Source organism: Poecilia mexicana, unplaced genomic scaffold, assembly GCF_051168715.1.
Source record: "Poecilia mexicana isolate PSO_F unplaced genomic scaffold, ASM5116871v1 scaffold_6, whole genome shotgun sequence".
NCBI classification, from domain to species: domain Eukaryota; kingdom Metazoa; phylum Chordata; class Actinopteri; order Cyprinodontiformes; family Poeciliidae; genus Poecilia; species Poecilia mexicana.
In genome coordinates, this window is record NW_028263375.1 from 20,953,635 (window position 1) to 20,981,420 (window position 27,786).

At 37.5% G+C, this 27,786-nt stretch overlaps 1 protein-coding gene across 1 annotated transcript; it reads left to right on the forward strand.

The window, feature by feature from the left end:
- Positions 1-27,176, forward strand: calb2a (calbindin 2a). The gene is made up of 11 exons (XM_015000717.2): positions 1-259; positions 4,084-4,160; positions 4,245-4,334; positions 7,836-7,916; positions 11,025-11,081; positions 13,880-13,957; positions 16,090-16,145; positions 16,292-16,331; positions 16,604-16,657; positions 24,771-24,839; positions 26,468-27,176. The coding sequence occupies exons 1-11, from the start codon at positions 166-168 to the stop codon at positions 26,582-26,584; spliced, it is 813 nt and encodes a 270-aa protein (XP_014856203.1). The 5' UTR covers positions 1-165; the 3' UTR covers positions 26,585-27,176.
- The last annotated feature ends 610 nt before the right edge of the window (positions 27,177-27,786 follow it).

Below are 27,786 nucleotides of genomic sequence, written 5' to 3' on the forward strand. Positions count from 1 at the left end.
GCGGCGGGGCGGCGAGCAGGGGCCACAGTGTGGAGTTTGTTTCAGCCGGAGACACCGAAAAAGTTAGCAGCGGATTTTCTCCCCCCTCTCCGTCACTTTTTCATCACTGGTGTCCGACCTGCAGCAGCATCCCACAGGAGCGGCATCTTCATCACCTTCATCATCATGGCAAATAAAGCACAACAGCCTCCTCACCTGCACCTGGCCGAGGTCACCGCGTCCCAGTTCCTTGATATTTGGAAACATTTCGATGTGGACGGTAGGGTTACTTTTTTTTTCTTTTTTTTTCTACGGGAAATTTTATAAAAGGCAAAATCTTAAAAAATATGTTTATCATATAAATTGTTTATTATAAACAACAAATGATAAACTGTTTTCTATTGTGCTGTATTATAATTAGGATGGGATTGCGACGAAGGAATAGGACCTGAATATGTGATTAGATTAGACTGGATTGACTTAAAGTTAACTGGTTTGTATTTATCTACTTGTGATTTTGACCGTTTGCAAATTGCTTGGCGGGTTGAAGTGACATTTGTCTTAATTTGGCCCGCTAAATAAACTGAATTGAACTGAATTGGACAACTGCACCCAATTTCAGGTTTAGAGGTGACAAATCAGCCAAAAGATCTTCAAATCAAGAGATTTGTAAATTTTACCGAAAGTCATTTTTGACGCGGGGAAATTAAAATGAAGTTTATTAAAGACTTATTAAAAGTACTCTCAGCGGGGTCTTTTTAGGGGGAAAGTATAAAAATTTTTTTAAAGACATTTGCTTTTTTGTAAGAAGTGGCGCAAAATGATATATTTTACCAATCTAAAAAGTTCACATCTGATCTTAGAACAAACAGTCTTTTGTAATGCATTTCTTTATTACGCCAACATTTTTAATCATGTCGTGTGACATAACTGTGAAAATAGCTGGAAAATGTGGTGATTTCGAGATTAAACCCGATTAAAATGTTTTTGTGCCGTTGGCTCTGATTTGCGCAGCCTGTGCGCATTTCGGCGAAGTCCTGCTGGTACATGAAGTACTCCCCGATGTTGGTGTTTTTCATTTCATCATAAGCTGTACTTTGGCTTTATGCTTCCAATTATAGATGTTTTTCTTTGTGCTTTACACGTTTATTATTAATACGTTTATTATTATTATTATTATTATTATTATTATTATTATTATTATTATTAGTCTTTGGTGTGCAAGTTGTTGGTTCTGTTTCCTTGAAGCTGGGTTCCATTCCCAGACTTCTTGCATGGAGATTGCGTCCTTTTTTCATTTTGAGGGGAATTCCAATTTACCATAGACCCAAAACATACATACATGGTGAATTAGGCACTCTCACTGCATAATTGTGCCTCTCTGTGTTTGAATGGTGAATTCTCCTCTTGCCTACTGACAGCTGTAAATGGGCAACAACCATTCCCAACGCTGCAAAATGACACTGTTATGAAAATGGTTGAATAAATCTATAAGTGCAATTTGTCAGGCGCTTGTTGTTTCATGCAAGAAAAGATTTTCATAAGTTTGCATTCGCCACAATGGAGGATAATCCATCACGGTGACCACACATGCACACGCAGATCCTTTTACATTTACAAATTTGACTAATTTCTTGTTAGATCTGTCTGCTTTGTCTTATGCCACTCTGCATATCACCACAATGTGCATGAATCCATAAATAGTTTCCTTTGTCTTCCTATAAATTTGTCAACCACATTATAGTCACAATGTGATGATGGTTAAACTTATTCATAGCCAGGAGTGTAGATGCATTAATTAACTTTCTTTAAACTGATTAATAGAAGGTTTTTCGTATATTTAAAACACACAAGATAACTGTACTGCTAATTTGATTAAGATGAAGGCAGGACAAAACTTCTTTTTCACACATATGCTGCGAAAAATGAATAATCACCACTAAACAGACTGATCTGAGTCAGATTCCTGTCTACTCCCCGATGCTCCAAAAAACACACCTGCAGACAAAGTAAGGGTGCTGCACCTATTTGTTTTACACACTTGTACTCTAGGGAATCTGCTGTCTGTGCACTCATTTTTGATGCCTGCATACAAGCGGAAATGTTTTCCGCTGGGAAATCAAGCTGGGGTGAGAAGCTGGGTGTGGTGGAGGAGCTCAGCAGCTGAGCTTCACCCCAATTTCTCCATATGAGAGCAGAGAAAGTTATTGGTTTTACTCCGTGGGGCCAGTTGGATTGGGCAGATACCAGTCCCTTCCAGGTGCCTCGACTTCTTCGTTGCTGTTTTACATAATTTTGTTTTGCAACGAGCCGCTTTGCAAAACAAAAGTGAGGAGTGAGCATCCGCAGATTTGGCTGCGGGTGTCTGATTTCTGTTCTCATTACTGGAAGTGTTGCCTGGCTCCGCCAATAGAAAGGACTAATTTGTTTGTTCACACTGAGTAAACATCTCCAAGTTGCAGATAAAAATACACAGGAGGCGAAGTGTTCAGAGACGATCGAGGCACATATTCCCTCGTTGGCACTCGGATCAAATCTCAGCTGGATTGCGTTGCTTTTGCAGCTCCTGTGTACTGCGCCCCTCTCATCTTTCTCTGCTGCTATCCATCAGGCCTTTTCACTTCAGCTCCTTCAAAGCAGGAAAAAAAAAAAGATTTAAACAACTGCTGTTCACTTAGCTAATTTTAGAGCATTAAGCCGTCAATTATTTTTCAGTGGTCTGTAAACGGAAACCGAGAAAGCAAAGTCTAGCTCCTGAATTTACCCAAGACAAAACATTTGAATGGATGGAGCGTTTCCTCTGCTTTGAAAGGCAAATGCAGGTTGTATTTGCTTTTAATATTCACTTAGTGTGCACACCTGCCCTCTTGGTAGGTTGAATTGTGTTGCGGCGTATGTTTTAGCATCAAAACTAGAAATAAAACCTCATTTTCAGAGTCTCTGGAGGCCCTGGTGACGCAGCATCCTGTAGATCTTTTTTTTTGTGTTTTTTTTTTGCAACCAATAGGGATTTATCCAGAATGACTAAAATATGGAATATGAAGTGAGTTGGCATACTCTAACATCACACACCGATATCTTATTCAGTTGCAGTAAGTTGCATGTGAACCAATCACAGCACAAAAAAACTTTAAAGGTTATTATTCTTGTCACTGTATTCATCAAGTCAATGGCAGGTTCCTGCAGTATAAGCCTCCAAAAAAACTGGCTTGTTTGATTGTCTTCACATCCCTCTGTTTAATTACCAAGCAGGACATTTCGTTGTAAAACGCTAAAGAAAAGCTCAGCGGCAGCACATCACTGTCCCACCTATCGGAAAAAAAACAAAGATTTTATTCATGAGTTTTGATAACATCACAGGCACACACACACACACACACACGTACACACACATTGATATACACAGAACAAAGGAAGCCAAGATGTTGGCTGGATGAAGAAAGGAAAAGTCAAATGTAAAAACAGCAGAGAAAGACGGCGAGCCGGAGCGAGAGGAAGTGGATGGCATAATCATCTTTGTTGGAGCTTAATGAGGCAGCTCTGCCTTCCAGGGTTTTATTGAAGCAGCTAGTCACATCGTTTGGAGCCATCTGTCCAGCCATTCAGCCTCGCCTCCTGATAGAATATTGGCACAGGTTTCCATAATACCTTGGTGAAGCAAATCAGACCGATTTGTCCCTAGAATGGATTCTGTCAGAGAATCAGACCACTGGGAATGAGAATGAAACAAGATAAGGGAGAGAGAAGATTAACTTTACGGCCCTGTGCGATAAGGATCCAAGAAATATGATTTAATTCAATTTAGGATAATGACCAAGAGGCTAAAAATAGTCATTTTTACCAACTTGGTTGACTGTAGGTGGATGTAATTTAGCTTTAAATAATAAAATAGCTGATGAATTAATCCATTATTTCTGGAGTTGCACAAATTCATATCCACAGAGGAGGTTATGCATCTTAATTTTCCAAACTTTCTATTAAAAGCCGACTCACCTCATCTGCATAAAGCATTTTCTGACACAAAGCCCCGTGAAAACAGAGAGCTGGAGGGGCGATCAGGTTGATGTCACATGTTGCTCATAAGACCCGTGTGTTTCTCTTCAGGAAATGGATACATCGAGGGGAAGGAGCTGGAGAACTTCTTCAGGGAGCTGGAGACGGCTCGGAGAGGAGCAGGAGTGGTGAGTTCAAGGAGAACTAGATCAGCAAAGATCTGCACCAGTCACAAAAGTTTTTACTAGCATAACTGAACTAAATGTTTCCAGGACCCAACAAACCCCACATTCAGAGAAAGGATGAAGGAGTTCATGCAGAAGTTCGACAAGAACAAAGATGGGCGCATCGAGATGTCAGAGGTATCAGTACCGAGAGCCAAATGAGAAAAGTTTAAGCTTGCCGTAAACCGAAGAGACACCTCTAACCAACCTGAAGCGTTTAGTTCAGATATGGTTGCAGCTTTCATCTGTTTTCATTTTTTTGTCACACTTACCTGTTTCAACATGTTTAATATTAGGCAAAGACAACTTAAGTAAGTAATTAGAAAATGCTGTTTTCAATTTTTGATTTGATCTAAATCATAAATTAGTTACAATTAACCACATTGCTTTGGTTAATCTGTAGAGTCAAGAAATAGAGTCTGTCTGACAACATGGAGTAAGCAAAAACACTTATACGCAAGAGAAATTCAAGAACAGATGAGAAATAAAGTCTTTGAGTCTTTAAGGTAAATCAGTCTGAGTTGATACTCATAAGGCAACATCAGTCCCTCTCCATTCATTTCCTATGGAACGTGCACAATGAGTTAACAATCTCTTGCCCTCTTCCATTCACGTAATTCAGGCATATGAAATTTGTGTAGGTCTTGTAGATATAAACCTGCACATGTGGGCTTGCAAAGCTCCACAAGAGAGATGAAAATGTTTCAACCTTTGTCGCTGTCGCATGGCACTCCAACCTATCAGCAAGGGTTTCACTGACTGGCCAATGAGATGAAGGTAGGTTACACACTGCAGTCAAATACTGCAGGCTAAGAAAGAGACAAAACAACTGCATTTATTGGAAAGTTATAAGCTGCTGCCTAATTAGAAAACCAAATATCCATCTCACATTTCACTAAAACCATTCTGATGACGACTGAATACTTTTCAAAAAATATTCTGTGGACTGACAGGAACAAAGTAGAACTTTTTGGAAGATGTATCCTGTTACATCTTGTGTCAAATTGATACAGCCTTTCAGAAAAAAGAACATCTTAGTGAAAGTCAAACATGGTGGCGGTGTGATGGCCTGGCCAATGCTTTGCCAATATGGACAACTTTCTGTAATTGATGGAACCTCTATCAAAAAAAGATCCTGATGGAGAATGCCCAGCTATTGGTTTGTGAACTTAAACTCAAACTTGCTTGGGTTATGCAGAAGGATAGTGACAAAAAAAAAAAGAAATAATAATTACCCTAAAGGTTTTGGAGGGGACAAATCAAAGTCTGCAGTGTAACCTTAAACAGACTATTCATGCTCGCAAACTTTCCAGTGTGGCTAAAGTAAACAAATTATGCAAAGAATTGTAGGCCACAATTTCTCCACACTGATACAAAACTCATCGACGGTTACCACGAGTGCATAACAACCGGCACGACCAGTTATTAAATTTAAAGATTTTACTTTCCATACTGTGAGGGTTCTTCACAGACCAGCCAGAGAGACACTGAATGGATTCCAAAAATATTCTTAATTTATTACAAAAAATCCAAAAATAATTCAAAAATTATGAATTGGGCCCAAAACTGAGGTCAACATAACAAACTACAACTCAGGTAGCAACACAAAGGACTCGAGTACAAAACTGACCTGACAAACAAGACATGAGGGGAACTTAAATAGTGGCTGATCAGACCACTGCTGACTCACAAAGGGGGTAATTAAACATACAAAAACTTAAACAAATACTGGTCAACACAATACTAAATCTTTAAATTAAATAAATATCCTTAGAACTAAACTGCCAAAAAGAAGAAACATTAAAGGAATAGTAAAATTAAACTAAAGAAAACCAAATTTCCCCGTCCACTGGCGAAAAAATGGAACGACCCACTGAGGAGGTTTCCCAGCCATATAAGGACATCAATTAGCTGGAGCTCTTCTGAGTGACTCCAGCAGCAGCTCCAAAGGAAACTGGTAACTTCAAAACAAATAAATTAATTCATTGCATTTAACAAAAATATAAAGAACTGACAGATAAAGTTAACTAAATGTGTGCACTGCAAATAGTTAACTAAAGAGTCAGGCTAATGAAAATAATTTTAAAAATACAAAATCTAAACTATTCACTAATCAATATGTAAACTAATGTTAAGGATGAACAGAAAACAATTACCATTCAGATCCCTGTGTGAGTGTAGGGTCAGCTGTCACACACAGATGTTAGATGGTTTGGATAGATTTTTTTTCTTCATCATTTGAAAACTGCTTATTTTGCTGCCTCAGATTCTCTGTGCCTGATATTTTGATAACCTGAAACTCTTAAGTGTGACGACAAAAAACAACAAAAAAAGAAAAACTGAAGAAATTTGTAAGGAGGCAAAACAATGCTGACGACTATCGTTCTAACTTACAGTGATGTCCATTTTACAACATGTGATGGGAAAAAAACACTCTGGCTCAATATTCAGTTGGAACTGAGGATCCGTTTTACACAGAGCGTGTGCTCCTTCTATAAATTAGATTACTGCAGTGCATATTTGAATGTAATGCTGAGCTTTAACTTTAGCAGCAGTTAGAAAAACAAGCGTGTGTTTACAAAAAAAGAAAAAGGGAAAACATTCAGAGCGCCTGTTGAGCATCATCATAAATGAGCTTCAACTACATCCATCGTCCGTCAGTGGAAAAAAAAAAAAAAGCTGCTGGATGTTGATCACTGATTACATCAAACATTATGGCCAAAGGGTTAATAAACATCAAACATCAATGTTTATAAAAGTGAAAGTGAGGTACTGGCTTTTTTGGGAGAATATCTATATGGGCACAATCACTGGGCAGTTATTATTGTGCATAATTATTATTCAGCTAAACAAAAAAAAACATTTTCTCATCATAGTTAATTTGCATCTTATTTTCTGAACATGTTTCTTTCGACTACTCGTAAGGAAACATTTAATGATTCTCTTATCTTACCTCGTTACCTTAGGCCACACCCTCTCTGCTTACACAGAGATGATTAAATCCGCTAAGCATTTATTTCATCCATCTTGAAGTTAAAAAATATGCCTGAAAATTATGATATGGGCAAAATCCTCAAGTGCCTAATTATTGTGCACACAGTGTGGTTGCCTTGCATCCAGTTTTGCATAAAAATTGAATTTTCACAAGACAAACAGACGACATCTTCAATAATCAGAAGGCGAAAGATGTTATACTATGTGATGATTGTGAGAAACTATTTTAAAAAAAAATAGAGAACCCATTATTTGGGTCTTAAAAGGCTTGTTGGTGTGTTTTCCTCCAGTACAAGCAGGAGCTTCACCTTGCAGTCAGTGAATTCAGATTGAGATTCAAAGAGAAAGAGATTCTGAAATATCAATAAGCCGTCTCCCGTCAGGAAAATTAATTGAACGTTCAATACACCGGATAAAGATCCACAGTAAAGTGTTTTCCTGAATATGCTGAAGGGGGATTTCAATAAATATTCCCATCGAAGACATGGCCCAGCTTTTGAGGTTATGCTTCTTTATTATTTATTCCTTAGTTGCCCATTTGAGGCTTTGCAGACAAAAAGCTCCCCCCTCTCTCTCTCTCTCGCTCTCGAACTGCACCATCTTGTGCTCACCACTGCCATTTTCCTGTCATCTTTTTCTCTCCAGCTGGCCCAGATTCTTCCCACTGAAGAGAACTTCTTGCTCTGCTTCAGACAGTTTGTCAGCTCCAGTGCTGAGTTCATGGCGGTAAGAGGGTCTTTTGAGTTTTCTACCTGGACATGATGATCTTTTTTTAACACAAAAAAGCACCTGCCCCTAATGGTCAGTTCTTGTCAGTTCTTAAGGATTTTTTTTTTTTTTTTTTGGACAGAACCCTCTTGCTCTATTAAAATGATCATTAATAAGAGCCAACGTACTTCAAGCAATCAACACCGTAGGCTGAACTCAGTGAGCTGTAGACAGACGGCATGTTCTCGCCACCCAGCAGCTAATGTCATAAAATAATTCCCTTCAGATAGTTGATGGTGTTCCAATTAGCAGCATAAAGTGGAGGACTTTGAATTTAAAAGACACAGGCTGTCGCCTTCAATTGCACATGACTGCACATGTCTTAAAGTTGTATGTTTTTTTCTTTTCTTTAATGATCTAAATTGTGCTCAGAGTCAGGTGAGCGCAGACACATCACAAAGAGGGACTCGGGGAAAAAATGGCAGAGCCACAAAAGAGGCATACATATGAGGAACAATAATGTCTTGTTTCTCAAATTGTGGCATGTGTAGTACTTGTAATTGTATACATTATAGTACCAGCTACATTAAATCAGTTACTCACACGGAGCTACATGGTAAACATGGTTCTTCAACATTTTATTGCATTTTCAAGCTATTGTCCAGGATTTGTGTTTAAAAGTAGAGCTGATGTGTCTGGAGAATCCTAAACTCCCATCACCATAGTGTCCTGTAGGAATAATCAGCAGAATATACGTAGCGTTTTAAAAAATAAATTAAAAAATACGCTACAGCAGGAAATTTGTGGACAGAGTAAGGTTGATTACAGTATTCAGTGAGAGAGTACAAAACCATAAACAACCTCTTCATTTTACTGAAGCCGTTTAAGGACACTGATGTCCTGATGTTGAAAAAGAAAAACAAGACTGAGCAACATGTTACACTTGGCCATTAAACTGGAGAGTATGATTAAATGTCACCCCTTCACAATGTGGATGTTTGTGTTGATACGCTGCCATGATATGAACCAGCAAGATTTGGAGGACTTGGGCCTTAAAGAAGGAGTCCTGGTCTGACTTCAAGTAATTCAAAGAAGTTCTTGGCCAATTAGCATTGAATGTCACTTCCTTGCAGGATGAGGAGACCTTCTAACAATATGGATCCTTATTAGGAGAAGAAGGATGAGCCACCTCGTCGTTCTAATAAGTCAACCACTGGAGCTGGCCTCATTCTGCAAGGAAGTGCTTTTTATGAAAGAGGTCAGCAGAGAGGAAGCTGTGAATGACAGCAGTGTTGTTGGCTTTAAAGGAGTTCTGTCCCACATTCACACCTATTTGCCAACTCGGCTCTGCGTCTGCCTCCTCTGTGGCTTGACATCGTCTTCCCATGTCACAGTGGTCCTTATGCAAAAGCTGCCTAAAGCTCAATGCACACTGTCACACTGTGCAAGACAGCTATTATGGCTGTGCCACAACATGATGGAAAATACCAGACTACTCACCTGTTGTAGGAAAATTGCGCAAAGTGTCAAGCGGTTACTAAACAGCAAAATACAACCGTTAATGTTTATTATTTGTGTCAGATGTTTAAAAGAGAGCGAGAATGAGGATAAAAGTGAGATAGCGACCAAAAAGACATTTGAAGTGTTGAAGCTCTGGCCGGATGTTTCTCAGACAATTTAAGAACTGAGTTGAATCTCTTTCTGTTAGGAAAAAAAAAAAATCAACCAATTGTACAGAAATGACAACGAGCCAATCACAAGAACACATAGAAGTACCTGTACTAAAACTTTCAAAGCTGTAGTTCTTTAGCTCAGTGGGTTAAGATGGCAAGCTTAAAGTCAGGAGGCTCCCATGTCAATCCTGGGGGGTTTTTTGGTGTGTCTGCCAAAAAAAAAAAAAAAGAACATCTTAAAACTCAGTTTAGACATTGAAATCTTTCACTTTCAGACCAGATACATCCCAATTTTAGCCTCGATTTCTCCGTTTTTGTAGTATTTATACATGCCAAGCATAAAATTCTCATTGCTGATGTTGCTCTAAATCACCTGTCTTTGTCAGCTATACAAAAAAATAAGTCCTGTAAAATATTTCTATTAGTCAGACGGTGGAGTTACTGTTCATACTCAAAGCCTATAAAGGGAAAGTTTCATTTCTTAGAAACTACTTTATATAAAAATGTCCCCCAGTTTGAGTGCTGCTCTAAATTTTTCAATAAGAAACCACCAGTGGAGCAACAGAAAGGGCTTCCAAGAAACTAACACAGAATATTTAATTTTCAGGAAGCACGTCGTGAGACCACAGTTGGATAAAATGGCAGATTTTATGTTCGACCCGTTTGCATTGAAAGAGCCGAGGCAATTAGAAACCAATTACATGTGTGGGTCCTCGCCTGTCGTGTCACACCAAGAGGAAATATTCAAGTAAAGGGAGGAAAATGAAGGAGAGGGAAGGTATGGAGGAGAACGATATAAAAGGGCAAGTGAGAGGGAAAGCTGGGATAAAAAAGGGGGACCGCAAATGAAACGCTGATGAGAAGTTGAGGGGTTAGAGTTTTTGGAGAGGGGGATTAATCAGTCTTTGTTGAAGGAAGAGGGGAGGGCAGGAGGGGGCGTAAAGGTTTTTAAAGGGTTAGAATGAGGAAGCAGAAACTTCTATTTTCAGAGTCATATATAATGGATAACGCCACTGTAGCTCCTCTCTGCAGAGCTCAGAGGAGGAGCAGAGAAGGAGGAGGAGGAGGAGGAGAAGCCATCCATCTTTGATAAGGAGCCCTTCTTTGGACAGGGACAGCTGCTAGATTAAAACATTCATTAAAATGACTTTCTCTTTCCTCTCTTTCATGTTGCCCCATGCCCTGCATGTGGGCGATAGGGATTGTATTGGAAACAGTGTGATTACAGTAATGGCTCGGGCTTTTCAAATCGTCCCCTCTGCAACGATTTATGCTCTTCTGCACTGGAGAAAAGTGAAACCCTTGGTGCACAAGTGGGGTGGGGGGCGGGGGGTCGATCAGAGAGAATTTATTCAAACAGAGGAGATGCAGAACACTGTGGAGATGAATTTCTCTGCATCAATGCTGGGAAAAAAATCCTTTCAACTAAAACATTTGTTTTATTTTCTCTCAGGCGTGGAGGCGATATGATACAGATCGCAGCGGCTACATTGAAGCGAATGAGCTGAAGGTAAATGGATATGCTCATCAACACATTAAAATCATTGAGAAATAGTTCTTATCATCAACCTCAGAGTAGTTCAGTGTGTTTGTTCATATTCCTCCATTGTCATACTTATGCTTTGTTTTTGTTTTTATTCCTTCCCTCCTTCACTCACTGTTACTTCCACATGACCAAACATTAACAGGACCCTAAGCTGTAATCATTTAGAGGGATTTCTCCTCATATTGCTTTTGTTGTTCTTAATTCCTGCTTCAAATGTACTCATCAGACCACAATGTGTGAATGTATCCACGTATGCTTATGTTGCACTCCGCTTCTGCATGTTAATGCATGTTGTTGGCACAAATAAACACAAACTAACGAATGTATCAGAAAACAGTCTGTAACATTTTTCTGTGTCAGTATCATTTTTTTTTTTTTTTCATTTTGATTGAAATAACGTTACATTTACGCGTTAGGTAAATTATAATTGCCTTGTTAACCAAAAACAAATGAGAGCATATGATTACAAAATATATATGAAGTTTGATTATGATTTTTTTTTTAATTAAGAGCAGTCAAAGCAAGCTCTGAGGGGATTATTTTATTTCTCTGAACCCAGGTGTCCCATAGAGACAGTTCTGCTCACTCATGGGATAAAAATGCTCTTCCACAAATATACAACTCCACTAACACTCATCACTCTGCGCTGAACCTGGTCCCACATGCATGACTTTTGAGAATAATTATACCACAATGGATCAGACAAATTATTAGATGAGTTAGTTGAAAATGCCATTTAAAAGAATGGTGTAAACTCTGGAGGACCAGTCCTCCTCTAATTAGGAAGAAATATAGAAATAAATGAAAGCACAAGTGGTAGCACATTAGCCTAGCTGCTAATTGCTTTTTGGTGCTTGGATCAACTCAAGTGTTTCAAAAGGGCAAAGTGACAACCTTGTTGTAACTGAGAAGATGCAATTCTGATGTAATTGACTTTTAAATTTAATTTGTGTGCAGGTTTCTCGATCTAGCACTGGTGAAAAAGTGACAAAAATCATATGTGGAAGGAGTTTAAATAACACCAAACACAGCTAGGTTTACACTCCATTTCCTTTGTCACAATTTCATAGATTACATTTTCTAGTTTACGTTAATTATTCCCGGTATATAATATCGCTCTACTGAATTTAAGCGGTTCTGCTCTGTTGAGTCAAGCTGGATGCAACGTGCCTATTGCATCACTAGATGTCACTGCATGGAACAAATTGCACCTTTAAAAGAAATTGAATTGCATAAACATATTTCAGTTACATTATTTTGGGCTTTATTATTCCTTTTTATGTTTAACTTAATGCGTCACACGACTCAACTTATGTGAGGAAACTTGACTGTGTGGGTGTGAGATGCAAGATCTTGGAGCATCATGAAAACAACGTAGAATAGCTTCTTCCTAGATCTGCAACGATCCGAAGCATCTCAACACATACCCAGTATGTGGGTGATGCATTGAGACTGAAAACATTCTCACTTCATCCTAACTCATTCCCATGTTGAGAACATGGCGAAGGAGGACTCGCCTAATCAAATCACATTTTCCACATCTCAATAGATCAGTGCCTGCGGTATTTCACCTTTGATCTATTAAGCATCCATTATCTTTGTAAAGAGGAGTCCATACACTGTAACCCTGCCCTAATATCTCCCTCCATGAAATTGTCAATAGTCTGTTCTTGCTCGTAGTCGTACAGCAGCCTACATTTACTGTCTTGTGAGAAGGAATCGCTCTCCTCACCTTTCAAACATACACAGAGATAATTGTCATCGAATGCGCTCAGCAACCTAAAGTTTCTGATCTGCTTTCTTGAATGTGTTCATTTCATCGACAGTACCTGTAATCTGCTTACAGCCTAGCCAACAGAAATGCCTGCTTGACCTAACTTTGGTTTTAAATTTAATCTACTGAATGCGACACAGGCTGAATATTTTAACTCCATTTTTTTATTTTATTTTAAATCCCACTCATTCTTTTTAATATTCATTTGTAGCAATGTAAGCCTACGCTATGAGTCGAGCAAAAAACAGTTAACCGGTTTACACATGAGACTTCAGCAGCTGATCCAGAGGAAATTCCCCAGAGCTTCCCCCCGCCCCCCATCGGGTGTCGATTTAGACGCAAAAGGTGTTGGAGATTACGCACATGTTATTTACTTCAACACCTCTTTTACAATGTTGGCTGAAATGTTATAAAAGGCCACGCTATTCTCTGGGGAGCTGTGCCTTATTGGGGTCGGCGACTGACATGTGCAGATGCTGCTTGGGTTGTTTCCAGTGTCGCATTTCTTCCAGCTGACCAGGTGCAGATGAGTTACTCAGGTGTGGCTTTTTGAAAACTGTGGAAAATTGCAGATGAGATGCCAGGCGCCAGACATGCGTCTCACCGCATAATTGAGAGCAGGCATGGAAAATATTGAATCAAGTTATACAATAAGGTTCAGTGTGACGCTTTGTGGCTTAAAAGGCTGCAATACTGTGTTTGCAAATACTTTTTAAACCAAAAAAAAAAAGAAAATACCATTTCACTATTTTTTTGTCATATTTTATTGGCTGTGTCTTCATTCCTTCTTTTGCTTTAAGTTTTATTCAATAAATTATGTTATGATGTATATTTAGATGGCACTTTTACATTTCAAAAACTATATGAATTAAAATTCAGGGTAAACAAAACAATTTTTTTTTTTTAATCTTAATATCTTGCCAATGTGATGATAACCAGACGGATCATCTTTGGTTTTGTTTTTCTTCTGATCTGCATCCATTTATAGGGCTTTCTGTCAGACCTGCTGGAAAAGGCAAACAGACACTATGATGAACAGAAGCTGCAGGAGTACACACAGACCATAGTAAGACTTTCTTTGTCTCATGTGTAAATACACATACTGCACTACTCTTCAATTTACAGTGGAGCTGCATGACTTTTTTTTTTTTTTTTTAGCTCTATAGCACAAAGGTTTCAAGTTTTACCCTAAGTGAAAATTCTTTCAAAAAATAAATTGACTTTCTAGAGGAGTTTTCTCAAATGACTGTACACAGTCAGCCTTCAATTTATTTTACATATTGAGTTTTTCTCTTTTTTTGTTGTTTTATTTTGTGATAGACCAACACAAAGTTGTGTATCATTATTAGGTGGAAGGAAAAGAAAACTTGGTTTTCAAAATTGTTTTACAACAACAACAAAAATGTGCTGTGCATTTCTAGCTGTTCATTTAAATCCAGCACAAACCCAACACAACCAAATGCTTTCAAACACCTACTTAGTAAACAGAGTGCAGCTGTGCGTAATTTAATCTCAGCATAATTCAGGAGTTTTGTGAAAGGCTTTAGGGGTTTGTTAGTGATCTTTAGTGGACAACAGCACCATGAAGAGGAAGGGACACATTACACACACCAGGATTAAGATGGTTGAGTTGCTGAAAGCAGGATCCAGTTCTAAACAGTTTCCCAAACTTTAAAAGTCCACCAGAACATGTTTTAATCTGTCAAAAAAAAAGACATGATTGTCCTGCTAAGCTGCTAAACTTGCAGGGGGCCTCAGTGCAAAACTTTGTGCATGGACGGAAACTCGCTCAGCACATCATCTCGAAGACCCATGATTGAGGCATCATGCTTTTTTTTTTTTTTTTTTTTTTTTTGCAGGACAAGGAAACTAGTTAGAATTGATGGGATGATGGGAGGCAAGAGAATATTAGAAGAAGACTGATAAGAGGCTGGAAAAGACGTGGGGTTGAGGTTGAGGTTTGACTTCTAGCTGAACAGAGACCCTAAACATAAAGCCAGAGCTGTAGTGGAAGGGTTCATAGATGTACTTCAGGAAACCTAAATAAGGTAGAGCTATTTTACAAAGATCCACGATTAAATGTCCGGTCTCTAGTTGCATAGAGGAGATACAGACAGCCTGAAGACTATAAACTGCAGCAGGAAAAGAGGAGGATTTGTAGAAATGCACCTTTTTGTAAAAGAAAAAATATATATTGAAAACCATATATCCTTGTTCTTCAACTTCACAATTATGAGCTACTTTGTCCTTGTCTGTCACAAAAGTGAGCATAACATCACAAAATGAGAAATAATTCAAGGAGCGTTCCTACTCTCCATCGGCTCTGCTGGACGTCAGAGATTTGCTGTTTTGGTGACAGCAGTGATGTGCAGCAGAGTGGTGGTGACCCATTATTCTCTGCAGGTTGTCTTCAGCCCAGATGCGGTAACATCTGCTCCTCAAAAACCCCGAAGCTAATCTGACTTTTACAAGCAATCTCCTCAATGCTCGGATAAGCCCATTGTTCCTCTACAGTTGCTGCAAAAGATTAAATCAACTGAGGATGTGTCTATTAATGTTTCACAACTTTGGTGCCACTGTCCTATACATGTTGCTGGCGCCACTTTCACTGTAAAGGCATACTATAGAAAAGTGGAGTTCCTTTGAAAGGAAAGACTGAAGAATGTTAATTAACATCTTAACAAAAGGAGAAAAATACTTATCTAGCTGAACATTGTCAGCAAAACTTAGGAGCGCTACTGTCGACTGATACAAAAAGAAAAAGGTGCTTCATTTATCAACCGGGCTACATCATATATAAAACCCCATTTCATCTAAAATGTTCATAAGGCCAAAATGTCACAATTCAAAACAATTAGTTTTGTATCAATTTACAGACAGAGTACAAATGCAGCTAACCGAATAACTAATTTGGTTAACATTTGGAAATGTATTAAAATGTCATCTTTTGGCTTGGACTTTTGCACTTTACAGAAGATCCCTAAATATACAATGTTCTGGAGTTGTTGGTCAAATGTAAATGAATAAAAAAAAAAAACAAGCCAAGAAGGCATAGGCTATTAGTGTTTTAAAGCTGTAACAGCAAATGTTTGCTCAATTTTACAATGACGTCAAAGCTTGTACCTTCGCTGGTTCTGCTTTAGATTTGATCCACAATTTATATGTTTTAGTGCCTTTCGTTTCTGTATTGTTCTGCAGCTCAGGATGTTTGATCTGAATGGAGATGGAAAGCTGGGTCTCTCAGAGATGGCAAGGTAATACGCAGTTTTTACTTAATTCTCTTCACAATATTAAAAGTTAAAACACATTTCCTCCCGACGTTCATTCTCCGCTGTCTGATTTAAATAATTGAGCGACCACTACGTCCGCTAATTAAATCCTTTCCCCCCCGCCCCCACAGGCTCCTCCCTGTCCAGGAGAATTTCCTTCTTAAATTCCAGGTATGGAAAGAAAAACCACCAGCACAGTGGTTGCCTCAAAACTGTGTTTCAGTAACAAACACCAATTTAAGAAATGTATAACTGAGCAGTCTTTGTATGAATTATTTATTTACACAATTACAGTTTTTCATCTATATTAAGTTATCTTTAATTATTTATTTTTACATATTAGTAAGTAAGTGAGTTATACATGCTCATGCTTTTATTTCAGCACAGTGTTTATATATATATATATTTTTTTTTTTTTTTTGCGTTCTGTGTTTTATTTACAGGGTGTGAAGCTGACCTCTGAGCAGTTCAATTCCATCTTCAATTACTATGATAAGGTAGGTGGCATTTGTTTGCACTTTCCATTAATCAGTTTTATCAGCCATGATGCTATTTCTGTCATAGCTAACCTACATTTTCCTGATGTCTGTCTTTATTTACCTTCACATATAATGACTCCACTGAGCTTTAGCCTGTCAGCTAGGGAAGTTAGAGTCTAGCGATCTATCCAAATATATTAATGCTATGCAAAATGTGACTCTGTGGTACGGAAGCGCATTGCTATCACGCAGGAAAAAAAAAATTTCGAGCGCTATCACGTTATAACGTGATACGTATGTCGTTAAAACGTGATAGTATCTCGTTAAAACGTGATACGTATGTCGTTAAAACGTGATACGTATGTCGTTAAAACGTGATACGTATGTCGTTAAAACGTGATACGTATCTCGTTAAAACGTGATACGTATGTCGTTAAAACGTGATACGTATGTCGTTAAAACGTGATACGTATCTCGTTAAAACGTGATACGTATGTCGTTAAAACGTGATACGTATGTCGTTAAAACGTGATAGTTATCTCGTTAAAACGTGATACGTATGTCGTTAAAACGTGATACGTATGTCGTTAAAACGTGATAGTTATCTCGTTAAAACGTGATACGTATCTCGTTAAAACGTGATAGTTATCTCGTTAAAACGTGATATTTATCTTGTTAAAACATGATAATTTTAGGTCCAGGAAGTGGCGGTATTATGCTAGGCTAGTGCAGTGGCTAACATGAATTGGTCAGGTTTCCTTTCATGTTTGGTCTACAACATGTAGAGATACGGATGCTGCTTTGCACTGTGGTTAAAACCATTAATAGCATGCGTACTCTGAGCAGGATCCTAAACAGAACGGGACTGCACAGAAGGAAACGTCAGTCCGGTCCTCTAGCTGTAGCGGCGTTCCTGACTGTCTGGATCGAAGCTCAAGTTGGCTTCCGATTGTAGCTTCTGATTCGGGAAATGGCTAAAGGGAGATTATAACGGAGGCTCAGACGTATTTGCTGAACAGTTTCTGTTCAGATTTGTTTTAACAGTACACTTGCTGAACTACGGCTGTTCGTAACCAAGCAACCGAAATCAACAGAAGGCTCGATAGTGGCAAAAGACAAAACTAGATCCTGTTAAGCATTCTTCAAAATAAAAGACTTCCTCTCTCCAAAATAAATCATACAGAAAGCTTTGAATTTAATTATTTTTCACGTCACCTTTTGGAATTGTGTACAATCAAGTTAAATTCGGTGAATAATAATAATCATGTAAATTATACTTAACATATGACTTGACATATGACTGTAAATAAGTAACTAATCATGGAAATTATATTTAACATATAAATGTTAAGAAATAATTTGTTCTGCTTTAAAAACGAACATACATCGACACTTCAAATCTGGAGTAGATTATTCTAATCTACGCTAATGGCAGAATATTTCAAACCTAGTTTGTGATTTGTGAAATCTTTATCTGAATTGAAACCTCAGCAATGAGAGATTTAAAAATATGTTTGCATCTGGAATGCATTAGAAATAAACTCCTATCACATTTACAATATTTGTTATTATTTTAACCTTCTGTTTTCTTTCACTTTTTTGTCCTAGAGCACCTGCCTTTTTGTGTGGCTTACAAGGATCCATCAGCTGGGATAATAATGCCAACAACTTTTCAGATTCCGATTTATAGTGATGCAACGTAGCATCAGAGATGAATAATCTATTCCAGATCAGAAGTGTCTAAGTATGTTAGCTTTAAAAGTTTAATAGTTAAAGATGCTACTCATCTCCTTAATTGGTCACATCAATATTATAAAAATTACAATATTGCCAAAATTCTTATATGTTTTCCAATCAGTTTCAATTTCCTCACTCCCCTTCTTCTTTAAGGAGCTAAATATAACTTTTTCCAACTTCACTTAAATGGTAAACGCCCGAGAATGAAACTGTCTGTCTTATATCAGCCATATGACAGAGGGTGTTAACAATTATCAAACCTATTATGTTATTTCAACCCAGATCAGGGCAGCAATGTTTTACTTTACTGCCAGACAGCCCCCAGCATGGGTTACTATTGTGTCCCACTGGATCTCTATTGCTATAGACTTGTACATGTACTCATCAGGCAGGAAAAGGTCAATTAAGCAAACAAAATACCCATTTCTGAAAAATACAATGATGATCTGGCAAAAAACACTTGATTATTTGGGAGAAATGCAACAACTATCCGATGTAATGTTCATCCATGTAGAGCAGGATTTAAACTGCTAAGAATATAACTAAAGTGTCTGATCTTTTTTCAGGGAAGATATTTATGTAACTTGAAGAAATTAAAAACAAACATGATATTCCTACAAAATATTTCTATAACTATCTTCAAGTTCAGAGTTTTATTTTATCAAAGCAACACAATAATCTTTATCTACCCTCTTTGTCTCCATTAGAAAACATTATTTTAAGTCACCTATATGGTAAAGGAGAGGTGTCTCTTCTTTGCTCCTTGTTTGTCGACAAATATTAAAAATTGTTGACCAATATTTGACAAATATTATTATTTTATTTTTTTATTTTATTTATTTTATTTTATCAGGTAAACCCCGTTGAGATACACATCTTATCTTATTTTCAAGAGGGACCTGGGTAGAAGTCTGCAACACACAGCAACCTGGTTACAAAATAAAATTAATTAATGCATATGCAGAAGTGTAAAACAGTAGAAAAGAATTTAAAAACAGTGACACTGTTTAATAGAATCTCGTCTGTTTTTAAGAATCGCTCGAAATAAGTCCAGTGAAACCAGCTTTGACATCTTTATTTCAGACTGGAGCTGTTTCCAGGCTGTAGGAGCCATCACACTAAAAGCTTGCTTCCCTTTTTCAGTTCAGAAAAGTGGAACATGTAAAAGAAAAATATTGTTAAAACGTAAAGAATGGGAATTAACAGACCTATGTAAAAGAAAGTTTAAGGATGCTGGAGCCAAGCCGAGTAGAGATTTATGAATCACGATCATTAGGTGATTGTTTCTCAGGACGCTTAAAGGAGGCCATTCAGCTTTTGCTGATTTATGATTTATTTTGGAGAGAGGAAGTCTTTTATTTTGAAGAATGCTTAACAGGATCTAGTTTTGTCTTTTGCCACTATCGAGCCTTCTGTTGATTTCGGTTGCTTGGTTACGAACAGCCGTAGTTCAGCAAGTGTACTGTTAAAACAAATCTGAACAGAAACTGTTCAGCAAATACGTCTGAGCCTCCGTTATAATCTCCCTTTAGCCATTTCCCAAATCAGAAGCTACAATCGGAAGCCAACTTGAGCTTCGATCCAGACAGTCAGGAACGCCGCTACAGCTAGAGGACCGGACTGACGTTTCCTTCGGTGCAGTCCCGTTCTGTTTAGGATCCTGCTCAGAGTACGCATGCTATTAATGGTTTTAACCACAGTGCAAAGCAGCATCCGTATCTCTACATGTTGTAGACCAAACATGAAAGGAAACCTGACCAATTCATGTTAGCCACTGCACTAGCCTAGCATAATACCGCCACTTCCTGGACCTAAAATTATCATGTTTTAACAAGATAAATATCACGTTTTAACGAGATAACTATCACGTTTTAACGAGATACGTATCACGTTTTAACGAGATAACTATCACGTTTTAACGACATACGTATCACGTTTTAACGACATACGTATCACGTTTTAACGAGATAACTATCACGTTTTAACGACATACGTATCACGTTTTAACGACATACGTATCACGTTTTAACGAGATACGTATCACGTTTTAACGACATACATATCACGTTTTAACGACATACGTATCACGTTTTAACGAGATACGTATCACGTTTTAACGACATACGTATCACGTTTTAACGACATACGTATCACGTTTTAACGACATACGTATCACGTTTTAACGAGATACTATCACGTTTTAACGACATACGTATCACGTTTTAACGAGATACTATCACGTTTTAACGACATACGTATCACGTTATAACGTGATAGCGCTCGAAATTTTTTTTTTCCTGCGTGATAGCAATGCGCTTCCGTACTGTGGCACTTGAGATATGGCAGGCTAACAAATATTGGTAACAAACCACTCATTTGTGGTTTCAGCATTAAACATGCTGATATCATGACAACGGCAACTCAATATGTTGATTAAATAAATAAGGAATATGCCTCTGTTAATTTAATTCATATTTAGCCTGGTGATCAAGAAGCGCTCCTCAGCACTGTTCTCTTTTTAAGTGACGATGCTTCTGAAATTCCCAGAAGGTTTTATAATCCGAAGCTAGAGTCATAAAAATATCCCAAGACTCTAAACGTAAGTTCCTGAAGTCTGCAGGAACCCTGCCAGATGCTCTGGTTGATTACATTCTGCATTTTCCCAGAGAAAATTCAGTGTACAGTGAGGCTGAGTCATATATAGGCGGGTGTTATCTGCGACTGAAGCCCCCTGAGCTTTGGACACAGACTGCATACGTTCATTCAGGTGACTGAATGAACGTATGCAATTTATTTAAGTTGTGTGGGAATAAATGCTTGTATTTTGTGTAAAAGCTGAGCTGTCCCTGCATGGACATGTTGAACATTCTCTATCAAATGTGTGTATGAATATTGTTTGTTTAGTTGCAGTTTTTTTGTTAAATTAATGAATATGCAAATTTCTTGTTTAAGGTCTTTTCGTCCACCTAGGGAAATGAGTTAGGGCAGGTGCACCTGTCCCTGTGTAAACAGCTCACGGTTGTTCAGCTGCGGTTTTACTTATTTTCCAAAACAGAGGTAAATCTGTTGGGAAGGACAGCAGCGAGGGATATGATGCAAGGCAGAGGGGAGTGGAGCTTTACAATACAGCTGCTAAATCATTTTTATTGTTTACGGTTCGCTATCAGCTTTGTGAAGCCAGGGATGTGCTATTGTAGGTTGTAGAAAGGCTGAGTCAGGTTTTGGGGGAAATAAAGATTTCAATTTAATGTGACACGGCATTGGTTTTTGACTTGGCTCAAGTCTTAGTCGTTGTGGGTGTTTTCCATATTCCTTATAGGCGTTATAAAAAACTGGGATCTGAGGTATATTCCACTCCTACCTGTGCTGGATCAGCTGCATTGATTTCACTAAGTCATGAAATCTTTAATGGTTCCTTTTGGAAACAAAGAAATATTTATTTATTTATTTTTTGTTTGCTGTGTTGAGGAAATCTACAAAATACACCGGTTGTCTGAGAAATATGACGTTTGCAAAAATGTAGAATTTATTTTATATAAGCACACTGTTTGTTCTTGTTAAAGTTGGCGCATATAAAAATATCTAAATATCACAAAGTAGAGTGTATTTTGGGGACAAAAAAAAAAATCAAAATAAAATATATGTTGCTTCATATCCTCATCTTGTTTGTTCACAACAGAGAACGGCTGTCAAGCCTCCATTCCTGCTGAATTTAAACATTTCTTGCAGTATTATTATAGTAGGAATATACAGTCATTTTTCCATGACTGTTTTTATGGCAATGTCTGTTATTTATTTTTAATAAATGTTTTCTGTACACAGTGGGGGTGGGAAGAGAAGCCATAACCCCCTGTTTAGCTGTTCCATCTCTCATTGTTTGGTGTATATACTTAAAAGCTATGGAGTACATACTTGAAATTAATGGCCGCATTTCCTCTCGTGATAAATATAAATGCTGGCTGCTGCAGTTGCTGGTGCTGAGTCTGTGGACTGTCAGCTGGACTCTGACGTGTCTCAGGGTGCCCACATCCCTTCAAAATCCAAGATTGCCCACAGCTTAGACAGACACTCGGATATTTAATGTGACTGTGTTTCTCGTAACTCCGCAGAGTGCCAGGTCCTTTTATCCTTAAAGTGGGGAATAAATAGAATTCAAATTTTATTCCCCAAATCTGGTACACTTCAAACTGGCTGTGTCAACATCAAAGAGCATCTCTTTTTAAAGGACTGGCAGGATTCACTGCTCTGAAGTCATCTTGAGACTGAGCCCAGTTGAACAGATCGCGGCTCGACGTTGTTTGCCAATGGCAGACTTCCAGTAACACAGACTTATCTCCTGGCCCGAAACCCTATAAACACCACCGTGAGACATAACTCATTAATTAGCAAACAGGCTCAATATTGGCTTTACAGCTAACCCTCTTCGCGTTATTGTGAATGGAAAGGCTGGTACATTCATGATTTCGCCATAAAATCCTGAATGTGGCTGAGCAAGAAAGTCTGGAAAAACAAACCAGTCAGAGCAAAAGCATGCAGGGAACAAAATATTTTGGGTCTCTCTTTGCCAAAATCATCAAGTTGAAAGCATTTACAGACCTTTTTTTTTTTTTTTTTTTTTTAAATCCTGAGCTTTATTATTTTGTCTGTTCAGGAAATAAACCAAACACGCTAGAGTTTATCAAAACAAACCAAAAGTAGTGTGAGTTCTGCAATTTATTGTAGATCTGAAAAAATAAAATGTTAAGTATACAGTTTACTGATTTTTATTTTTTTTTTCATCATTTGTTGTTTTAGTCAAAGTCTGCTTCTGAGAAAAGTTTCCTGTTTATTACAAAATTAAGATGAATGCAAAGTACTGGTCAATTAACAGGAAAATAATTTATGTTGAACTAAACATTTTTTAGTAGATTCTATTTATCTATGAAAAAAGTTGTAAAAATAATTGTGCAGCCTCATCAGTTGCCTGTAGCTCTCCACTTATTTGATTGCTCTCAAAGTATTTCTTCAAATTTAGGCAGTTGTTTTTATAATTTCTCATAAAATTTAAAAAGTAAAAAAATAAAAGAATAAATAAAAATGTCTAAATATTTGCATAAATCTTTAAAACCTATTGAATGCATAGGTACCAATTTAATCACAATATGTTCTAAATATTAATTAATATTTCAGTAAATGTTTAGGCACTTTGCATTTCCTTATAGAAATAATTTACATCCCACTCTGGCTCACTGTGTAAATCCCATCTGATTGATTAATATGCACAGCAGTTACACAGCAGACCAATCACAATGTCTTTAATAGTGGTAGCCCAGGACCATCAAGCAAATAAATTAAACTAATTAAGAACTAAACATTTTAAATTCTCAAAATAATCATAATTTTTTGTCCATTTTCTTGCATGTTAAATATCTGCAATTTAAGCACTTATTCATTGAAATGTAGCGCTTTTAGGCTCGAACTTGGCAGCAGATGTTACAAATTAGACAATGATTTGACAAACTAAATGTTGAGGCTTAAAAAAAAAAGACTGGTCTAAAGACCTAACATAAGAAACTACTAGATCTTCATCCAGTTACCATAAGTCTAGTTTTCAGCTAATATATCTTTGGTCATCTCTTCGGAGGGTCTAAAATCCTGATTTCCATGTGTGAAACTGATCTATCTCTGGATCTGTAACAGATTAAGCTAAAGAAGCAGGTGCATATGTGACAAACTGTTGACAACAAGGCCAAAAGATCCTAAAGGCCTAATGATCAGGACTTCAATGTGATATTTTGGAAATATTTTCTTGAATTTGCTGGTTTCTGTTGGGAAAAAAAACATAGCTCATAAAAAACAAGAACATATTTTGATGTGACAAGGAGGAAAAACTCACAAGACCTGACAAGAACAAACTCACACTTATGGTTTAGTTCGACCTTCATCTGCAATGATCATTGTAATGAGTTCACAGACACAAAGAATTTATATTTTATAGTGCTTTATTTGTCCTTTTTAATTGGTCATGCTACTTAGCTCGGTCTGCAACGTTTTGTAGGTTGGTACGTATGAGGATGTAAGTTTTCAGTGAAAAACATTGTGGGCTAGCAAAAGAAGTAGCAGCATTTCCTTTAGTCCTTTTGATGTTGCGGTTCTTTGGTGGACAATTAACTTTTATTTAATTAGTCTCCTTCTCTTGCCAATGAGTGAGTGAAGATAGGTACCTCTACATCCACCCTGCCAGCCTAAACGGGATTAAGCTAGTGTAAGAAAAGAAAAGGACAAATTAAAAAAAAAAATTAGCAAGAATGAGCATGCACGTTGTCACATTGTCTGTTTTGTCTTTGAAAACCTTTTCTGAACGTCTTGAGTTGAAAATACCAATAATGTGTTTTTTACTTTGATTCCTCGCCAGGACGGGAATGGCTACATTGATGAGCAAGAGTTGGAAGCTCTCCTACGAGACCTGTACCAGACCAAGAAGGTAAGAGACGGATATGGATGTCTTGCATTCTGTTAAGTGATTTAGGTCCATCAGTCCACACCGTGTCTGTGCACAGCTCAGCTGGCCATGCAAGTTCAAACATTAGCTTAGACTTCAGGGCCGTAATAACATTTCTCCGCCATCATTTTTCTTCCTGATATACTTAAAACTATGCTAAACACATTACGCCTGTATAACTGAACATGCTGCATGTGATTCATATGTTTGAGTGCTCTGATCTCAGCGCTCCAGAAGCTCAGATCAAAAGCTTTACTGGTACCAGCAAGACATCCAACCTCATTAACTGTTTATCGTCGGAGTCCAGGATTTGTTGAGAAGAGCCAAAAAAAAAAAAAATTATAAAAAAAATTCAATATTTAGAATTTCTCAGAAAACTATAACAACAAGTACTTTCAATTGAAGTTCGATCAACATTACAAGAAAGTGATGAACAATACATTCACCGTGCAGAGCTGCAAGTCTGATACATGGTTAGATTTGTAGATTTTCTCTCTGGGTACTCTGACCTAAAAAGTGTAAACTAACTAAACTACAGTAATGCTAGTACTTGTAACTAGTTACTTATTGAGACCTCAGAGAACATGCAGAACTCACTCAAGGGACAATATATATCATTTATTGTCTACAATGAACCTGAGTTGACTTAAACAAATTTCTACCTGAAAGATGCGCAGTTAATCAGATTTCATTTCATTTCAAGCATCAACACTAAGGGCTAAAACCTGATGAAACGCTTAGACCTAGAAGCTTCAGTTTTTTTACGTTTTCAAGCAGGCATTTTCACAGATACACAAATATAGTGTAAAATGGAGACAATCTGGTGAGTTTGGACATTTTATTAACTCCCAAACAGCTGTGTAGATTTCATCATTGTTAAAAACAATTACGTTTTTGATGGGCTAATGTTGAGATTATTGCCATGTACTGCCATAACATGGGGCATATTGTGGGTAACAGCATTTCTGATGGTTTTTGTGTGGATGCAGATGTAAAAAAAAAAAACACAGAAAAGGTAAAATTACCTTAGTAACCAGGCAAATACTTTACTTTCTTAGTTAAAAATTTAGATGTTTTATTTTGACATTTTTCACACGTTTATGTATAAAATGCTGGTGTTCACAGATTGCTATTGGTTTCTTGTATTTTTAGTAAAATATTTTGAAATGCACTCAGTTTGTATGTTGTTCTAGAGTGTTGGAGACTATTTAATATTTTCTTTTTCTTTTAGGAAAAGTTGCAAAAATAAACCTGGTATTTAGCAAAAATAACAAGGGGGAAAAAAACTCCTTTGAATCCAGAAAGCAGGAGAAAGGAAAAAATGATTGTCTAAAAATTATACTTCATTAAGTTTTAGGTTTTTCTCAGGATCAAAAAGTTATAGCTCAGAGCTCACAGCCTTACGGTGCCCAGTCTTAAGGGTCTTATATATATATATATATATATATATATATTTTTTTTTTTTTTTTGCATTTTTTGCAACTTGGACCAGATTTTTTTCTTGTTGTCTTTTACTTTATGTGATGTTGACGCTGAAAAGCAACAGTAACAATATGAACTCAAACCAAAATCCTTCACACATGCCCGATTTCTTCCTTTTCTGTCCTCAGGATGTGGATGTGAATAATCTGATGGGCTACAAGGAGAGCATCATGAGCCTGTCCGACGGTGGGAAGCTCTACCGCGGAGAGCTGGAAATCGTCCTCTGCAGAGAGCCAATTGTGTGACTTCTTCCTTCTCTTCATTTGCATATCTTTGTTTTCTCTCTGCCTGCCTTGTCTTCTCTTTCTCTCTCTCACCCATTTCCAGCTGAGTGGCAACATATGGTGCATGTGCCAGACACGTCCCTTCCCCATTCATTCCCCCCAAATATTCCCATTCTGAAAAAGACGGAATGATAAGTGCACTGTCAGCACAAGATAGCTCTTCTTCTTTAAAGTCATAATTTGTGAATAATGACCTCTCAGTGCTAACCATCTACCTGTTTACTGTGAGCTTGTCCTAATTTACCGCCTCTGACCTCATCCCTGTCTATGCTCTGCCTGAGATGCAAAAATTCGACTCCACAGAATAAACAAACTCCCAGTCCTTGACCCGACTTCATTATCCAGCTCATTCGCTCTGTCTGCTCTGCAGTGTACAAGCAAACATGCAGACAGATGTGGCTGATTGATTGCATTTAAATTCTGAATATTTTCCGTCTCCTGAAATCATTAGAATCCGTGTGTACCGTTTCTCATGATATGATTTTCATTTTCAATGTTTGTTTTTGGCTGATGCTGTCAACAGAAGATATTAATAAAGTATCTTAAGATAAAACTGTCTGATTGTATTTCTGTGAAGTATCTGCACCTGTTTAATTTGTATAGTCTTGGTTTAATCAAAGCACAGAAATTTTGACATTTTTAAAATGCGGGCGGGATACAGATAAAGACTTGTAAAAGCACTTAAAATAAATATTTTATTGATATATGGATCTTTTTTTTTGCATAAGAGTGCATAATGTCAGAAACTTTTTGATTTATCAACATATACATATATTTTTGATCAAATCTAGTAATTGAAAATAGGATGTCACTGGGTTTTTGTTCCCATAGCTTAGTGAACCAAACCAACAGAGAAAAGGTTGACAAAAATCTTTCTTCAATGCTCAGCTCAAAACCAAATCCTAAAGAAAACTTGTGAAGTGTGCAAAATAAAAAAGACACCATAAAAGGGAATCAAGGATGATTTAGAGCCAGTATCAATTCAGGGATTAACAGGTATTAAATATGCCAATAAAAATAAATAAATAAAATTTGATACAATGAAAACACACTTTGGGAGCATCGTGTCAAGTAACACCATTAACACATATCGGAGGTGTTGCACTGAAGTGTACAGATCACTATGTCTGTGAATTTTAGTCAGCTGCAGTTATTATAAAGTC

Excerpts from the sequence above, each read along its gene's own strand:
- calb2a (XM_015000717.2), top strand. The coding sequence starts at position 166 with ATGGCAAATAAAGCACAACAGCCTCCTCACCTGCACCTGGCCGAGGTC. Across the intron at positions 260-4,083 it reads GAAACATTTCGATGTGGACG|GAAATGGATACATCGAGGGG; the intron begins GTAGGGTTACTT and ends GTTTCTCTTCAG. Across the intron at positions 16,658-24,770 it reads TCTTCAATTACTATGATAAG|GACGGGAATGGCTACATTGA; the intron begins GTAGGTGGCATT and ends ATTCCTCGCCAG.